Source organism: Saccostrea echinata, unplaced genomic scaffold (genome assembly GCF_033153115.1).
Source record: "Saccostrea echinata isolate AGI-Se365-2 ecotype Australia unplaced genomic scaffold, CSIRO_AGI_Sech_v1 ptg000054l, whole genome shotgun sequence".
NCBI lineage: Eukaryota > Metazoa > Mollusca > Bivalvia > Ostreida > Ostreidae > Saccostrea > Saccostrea echinata.
The window spans coordinates 35,399,903-35,407,086 of NW_026889803.1; the positions used below are offsets into that span (position 1 = coordinate 35,399,903).

At 35.6% G+C, this 7,184-nt stretch overlaps 1 protein-coding gene across 1 annotated transcript; it reads right to left on the reverse strand.

The window, feature by feature from the left end:
* Positions 1 to 344: 344 nt before the first annotated feature.
* LOC133204835 (uncharacterized) lies at positions 345 to 6,729 on the reverse strand. The gene is made up of 4 exons (XM_061340579.1): positions 6,666 to 6,729; positions 3,028 to 3,591; positions 1,969 to 2,922; positions 345 to 678 (listed from the first exon to the last, which is right to left on the reverse strand). Exons 1-4 carry the CDS (start codon positions 6,727 to 6,729, stop codon positions 347 to 349), a joined length of 1,914 nt encoding a protein of 637 aa, XP_061196563.1. The 3' UTR covers positions 345 to 346.
* Positions 6,730 to 7,184: the final 455 nt, after the last annotated feature.

A 7,184-nucleotide genomic window follows, 5' to 3' on the forward strand; every position in this document is an offset into this window, starting at 1 on the left:
GGTTGGAATACCTTAAGATTCTTTACTAAGACACTTATCGAATGGCATGATTACTAATAATAACTAAACTATAATATATAAACTAATAATAAAAAAAATGTACTCTTTTGTTTAATTTAAATTTATTTTTTATTCTCAGCTGCAATTATCAAAACAATATTGTATCGTTCTTACATAAAGGTGTTCCATTTTTAGAATACAAAAAATTATGAATACGTTTATGTCTGTTATCATGTGAATGTTGTTGAATTTAAACAACAGATAACAGTTCCCAAATTTAGTGTTTATCACAAGGAAAGATGGAAATAATTTGGAAAAAGTTTAGAAAATTCTTTATGACATGTTTTTAAAACCGAAGTCCATCTGTCCATCCTCCTGGTTTGGATGCTGGAAGTCTCTGGCCTTGTTTCCATGAGGGGAGTATCTCCTCTTCGTCCTCATATTCACTATCCTCATCATCTTCCCTGCGTTTACCACCAAAGAATTTTAAGCAACAGCATCCAAGAAGCCCAACGCCAGTGATAGCTGTTACACCGATTAGTCCTATTTCGATATACTGGAACCAACCAGGAACTACAAACTTTGTTACAGACAAACTGCTGGTCGTGGGAGAAGCAGTTTTCGATGACACTGCAGTGGATTTTGACACCGATAAATCAGGAGATAGCGATGTGTAATCTAAAAGTATTAAGAACACCTGTTGTTTAGTATATTTACAGTGACTCTAATATGCTAAATGTATGTCAAAAGGACGCCATATACATGTATAACTAGATATCATTAAGATGGTGGCCATCTCAAAGGGCCCCGCTTTCAGCAACGAACATGAAAATATAAGGTAGTTGAAAAAGGGTTTATTTTGAAGAGGAACATATGTGTACTATTAAGGGATATGTTGTTTGAGTCTAAAGGGCTTCTATTGTTATAATAAAATATGGCACGAAAATCACGAGTGCTCCATACCCTCTATAAAAAAAAACGGCACAAAAATCACGTATGTCGCATATCCTCTATGAAAATTGTTAAGATATCCTCTATCAAAATATGGAAGGAAAATCACAAATGTTCCGTACCCTAAGTCAATTGGTAAAGTTTGAGGCTGACTGGACTTAAGGGAAAGAAATTATGCGTCGAACAAAGATTTTAAACAGAGAGGCTATTTTTTACCTTGACCCTTGACCTAGAAACTTTGTTCAAGGTCACTGCACATTCTTTGACCAGTGGCACTCTGTGAGTGAAGTATGAGCCACATTGGACCAAGAGGAGAGAAGATATGCTCCGGACAAGGATTTTTCATATAATTCTGCTATGACCTTAACCTTAGACCTAGAAACATGGTTCAAGGTCACTGCACAGCCTTTACCCAAAGACACTCTGTGGGTGAAGTATGAGCCAGACTGGGCCAAGGAGAGAGAAGATATGTTCCGGACAAGAGATCTCGGACGGACAGATGGACGGACGGACTGATAACTATAGGGCGCCCGCAGAAAGCGTTATTTCTAGTCCAAATATTGTTTACTGTGGTAAATTAAAACAACAAAATGAATGGAAGGGTGCCTCATAGATGTTGTAGATGCTGGTTTGTTAAAGGGGAAAAACAAGCCAAGATCTCGAAAAGTAATTTTGATGCTTGCTGAGAACAAGTTTTCTTGTTCATGAAATAAATCGGAATTAATCGCCACAGTGCAAAATATCATTTGACAAAAAAGCAGAAATATGTCATTTCATAGCAAACCTGAAATAGGCCTGACTGTAGTGGTGCGAATTGTACCCGAGAGAGAAACATTCTTTTTGTCTTTGGTTTAAGTATAATTACCTATTTTTTGCTTTTAAGAACTGTTCGAGAACATTGCAATAACATTCCTTTTTTTTATTTTTCAAGCAAAGTTTAACTGTATCTTTACAGCATTATTTCTTGCTTACGTAGACATTTTCCTAGTGTTGCTGACATATCGTCGATATACAAACCTGGAATAGGCATTGCTGGTGTAGTTATGGAAATATGGTTTGAACTTGCCAGACGCGTGGTATGAGTAACCCTCACAGTAGTGGTGGTGGGAGTATTTTTTTTTATGGTGGTCGTGGTGCTGGGTTTGGTGGACGAGGCAGAAGCTGTAGAGGGTTTTGGTGTAATGATTATTTTTTTAGCTGTAGAAATTTTGGTGGTAGAGGTAGTGGTTTTTGTGATAGGAGTTGTGGTTTTAGAAATGGTGGATGTGATGGTAGGGGTTGTGTTGAAAGTGGGTTTAATTGTCGTGGAAGAAGAGTCGGTTGTTGAAGATGAGGTTGTTGTGGTTAGCGTTGTAGTTTTAGGAGATGTTGTAGTTGTAGGAGTTGTTGTAGTTGTAGGAGTTGTAGTTGTAGGAGTTGTGGTAGTGGTAGGTGTGGTGGAGGTTGTAGTGGTAGGAGTTGTGGTAGTTATAGTGGTAGTAGTTGTAGAAATCGTAGTGGAAGGAGTTGTGGTAGTGGTAGGTGTGGTAGGAGTTGTGGTGGTGGTAGGTGTGGTAGTTCTTGTGGTAGGAGTTGTGGTGGTGATAGGTGTGGTAGTTTTTGTGGTAGGAGTTGTTCTTGTAGTTGTAGGAGTTGTGGTGATGATAGGTGTGGTAGATGTAGTGGTAGGAGTTGTAGTTGTGGTAGTTGTAGGAGTTGTAGTTGTAGGAGTTGTGGTGGTGGTAGGTGTGGTAGTGGTAGGTGTGGTGGTTGTAGTTGTGGGAGTTGTGGTAGTTGTAGGGGTGGTGGTGGTTGTGGTGGAAGGAGTTGTAGTGGTAGGAGCTTTGGTGGTTGTAGGAGTTGTAGTGGTAGTAGTTGTGGAAGTTGTGGTAGGCGTGGTGGTGAAGGTTGTTGATTGAGAGGTTTTCATGATGGTAGTCGTTGGTTTCGTTGATAGTGTTGCATTGTCTCCCTTAACTTTTTTCAAAATGGCTGTGAAACAAGCAAAACTTGATTCATATGAGGAAGTCCTTAAAAACGTAATCAATTCAAAGAGATTGGTATCGTATAAGATTAACATATATGTATATTAATTACCTTCACAAGCACCGGATAAAGCTTTACCCCGTATTGAATTTAAATTGCTGAAATCTTGCACCATTATAACGTAATCATGTTTGGATGCAATTCCTTGCAACTCATCTTCGTTCGCGTCGCCCGAAATACCAATAGCGTATACTGTAACATTCATGTCATGAAGTTTTTTTGCTTCCTTTATTGTTTGAGCTGGAATCATAGATTTTCCATCTGTCAACACAATAACTAAAGGCAGAGCATCGGGTCTTTTTCCTTTCTGCAAAGTCAGAACTTCAGTCCGTACGCTTTCTAAGGCTCTTTGAGTCATTGTTAAACCGGGATGCGAGTAGTTGATCTGCTTTATGCTCTCCATTAATTGTGTTTTATCGTGGTAAGTGTCCAGATAAAACTCTATTTTCACTGAAGTCGAAAAGGTTATAACTGCCACTTGGGTTGCAGTTATCCCAATGTTGAAATCTTCAACAAACTTTGCAACGAATTCATTTTGCAGAACAAAATTATCACTCCCTACACTGCCACTTTCATCCAAGACAAATATAAGATCTGTAGGTTTTGGAGTACAATCTGCCAAAATAAAATAGTGTAACTTACACTTGTGTAAAGTTACCATTTGTTGTTGTTGTTTTTTACTAGTATGGCTAAAGTATCCTCATATCCTCAAGGCTTTAGCCTTTTAATGAAATGCATTGAAAATACGTGTTTAAATATTTAGCGTTTCCTTCAGACAAAGTATATTATAAATTGCAAAACAATTTCATTGATTGTACTACTTATGAGTCTTTTAACGCACATATACCGGTATCTTCCTCTTCCCTAGTAATACTCATGACCTCTGTCCTCGAGGCAAGGTCATGAGAAACCTGAAGGTTATCAATTTACACCACACTCAAGTTTAACGTTATGATAATGACTTAGTGTTCAGTGATCTTGACCTTTGATATATGACGACGACAAGGCAAATTTGGATTTACTACTTGTAGTAATAAATGTGTTTTGCACAATTGTATTAAACTGTTTTTTTTTTTTTGAATATTTGATGGGATAAAAATAAAAAACACAACAACAAAATACAAGAATTTGTGATTTTAAGCTTTTAGAGTTACGAACATTTAATACTTTGATATTTTTTCACATAAACATTATTTTTATGTTATAAAAAACAAACACTTCATTATAATTATGATTAAAAAAGCAATTATCTAATGTAAGGGTTACCTTTTACTTGGGATGTCAAGGTTGTGATTGCCGAAGATATAAAGAAGATCAAGAACAAAGACACGTCGCACCACTACAAACCAAATAGAAAAGATTTTATGTAATATGCAACTAAGTTAGGTGATTTTCAAACATCAAATGTACCGGTAAATCGTGTTCAGAATGTTTTCTTTTATCATAATGAATCTATTTAAGAAAGGAGCTTATTGCACAAAGACTGCCTTAGCTTATATATATATTTTTCGAGTTTATCTCGTGGTTTATGACTTGACAATTTATCAGCCAATTTACAAAATGTTCCTTAAAACACAACATAATAAAGCAAAACTCCTTTGCCAATTTATTTAAACTTTACTTCTTTAAGCACTGCACCAGGGATTATTGAAATAATTAGATTGTAGTTTCACTAGAGGGGAACCTTTATTCTCTTCAGTACTGTTTAGTTAGTTTTTTACCCAGTTATGCTAGCAATCCCCAAAATACCAGTAAATTTAAAGAACACATTTATCAAATTCCTTCGTCGTCAATTTTTTTTTAAATCAGAACAAAACTTCCTGAGTGAAAGTTTAATAAAAGAATTGTATTTCAATAGAATTTTTAAAAACATTTCCAATAGAAATCGTCATATACATTGTAAATAGCAGTATTAATAAATATTAACAATAGATATTTGGCATTAATCATACAAACATCATACAAACGTATATTTCACTAGAATGAAATAAACACAGAATAATAGAAATAGTGGAATTTAAAAAAAAAATATTTGTAATCAAACGAAATGCATTTATTAAGGATATTGATAAATAAAAAAAGTTATTAGCTATTGTGATTTCAGTACTGTATGCACTTAAAACTCATAAATTTAAATACGGTAGTAATATAATCGCGAGGCTTGTCGAGCGAATTAATATACACCATTTCAACGAGCTGCATAAAAGAAATTTTAAATCACACGTTCTATTTTCGTTTGAACAAAACGTTGAGATAACCCTTGTGAAACCTTAAATGACGTCTATCCAAATCGATGACCCATAAAATTGATGACGTCGCACTGGACATGCCGAAAGAAAGATCATGTACAAAATATGAAATCTGAGAAATCTGCGTCTTTAAAAACATATTTGACAATCTGTTGGAGATTTATTTCATACAAACTTTTGACTGAAAGTTGTAAACATGAATTCTACACTGAAGTTATTCTTTGTAAGGCGACATTGCTCATCAGGGTGCTAGGCTACTTGTAGATTCGTGGTTAGTTAGTTATAAAGTATAATGTCAGAAAGCGTTGTTGAAAGTGGCTAGACTTCCCTGTATAGTCAAACAGCTGTCAAAGGAATCTAGCACCAACAACTTAACTGCTGGGCCTAAAATTTCTTATGAAAACGATATAAGAGGGGGAGGAGGGGGGGGGGGGGTAACATCGTCTTCGCAGTAGCCAGTACGGATACATTGATGAAATTTGAGATTTCACTGAGAGTCATTTTCTTGCTTTTAACGCACATTTTTGCTCATTATCATTCATTTCAGAACGCAAGAATTTTCACAAATCGAAGTTCCGATAAATTTGCATTTTAAAGCAAGGGATTATATATATATATATATATATATATATATAGAAAGCACAGAGAAATTCACTTTTATAAGGATACCCACTTCCGCCCCAGCCCGGGGTTGAACTCTCGACCTACGGAATCTGTCTCCTAGCAGTACAGGAACAGCGCGCTAGACCGCTCGGCTATCTAGGCAAGTTAAAAACTTGCTTTCGATGCCGATGGAATTCTCGCGGCGCTGTCCTATACTACACGGTCATTGAGAATGGAAGTGAGATACAGTTATTTGGACATTAGTTTTATTAGAGGATCGTTACCAATACATGTTGTAATGAAATTAATTTTTATTTATAAAGCACATTTTACAACAACTCTTAAACTAACATAACTGCCCTAAGTGAAGAAATATTAATATAGAAAGCTCTGTGCTTTCTATATTAATATTTCTTCAGTTCGAAACCAATGTACAATTCTTCGGTTCGAAACCAATGTACAAAGTACCAAGTTTGACGTCCGTCATTAAAGGGTTCTCAAGTTATTGAATAGACAATATCTTCCTTTGTAGTTTGAATCTTGACCTTTGACATCAAAATCAATTAGGGTCATTTGCTTTTTAGGGGATATAAGTGTAACAATTTTTATGTCTGTAGAGCAAGGGGTTCTCAGACCTGGTGGCCTTGGTAAACTGGCCAAGGCACTGTGCTTTCTATATTAATATTTCTTCACTTTCTATAAGCAGTTGCTAAGCAAAGGTTAACAGTTCCTCGAAAATTAAAATGTCCGGACAACATCTGCTTTTTGTTCATTTAAAGTTTGGTTGTTTTAAAATGTTTTATATCCTATATGACATGATTTCTCGGACAACAATACCAGAATGTTTGCCTCTCGGTAACAGGAAACCCTGGAGTGTTATGTCGCCCTCTGCCTTCGGCATTGGGCGACATAACACTCCAGGGCTTTCCTGTCACCTCAGGGCAAATATTTTGGTATGTTGCCTTCGAAATATCCGATTATTACTAAAATTTAACGGAGATGGTGATCTGTTAAAATGTCTTCCTGCTTTTTTGCGAGCTTCAAAATCTTCAAATTCATTGCATTTTTCTGTAAACCTGTTTTTTTTTTCAATTCTACTAGAATTTGTCGAGGGTCTAAAGGATTTACATGGAAATGTCGTGTTTGCACAAACTAATATCGAAACTTTTTCTTAATCATAGGATAGATTACATACTTAGTTTATGTTGTCCAAAGTACGGATGAGCTTTGAGAAAGACATCATAAAGAATATCATTTAAAAAAATGGAATTCTGTGAATTTATCATGAAACAGTTTATTTTTGAAGATGCTCTCACAAACTTTAACATTTATAATTTTTTACAAAAACACTTCAGT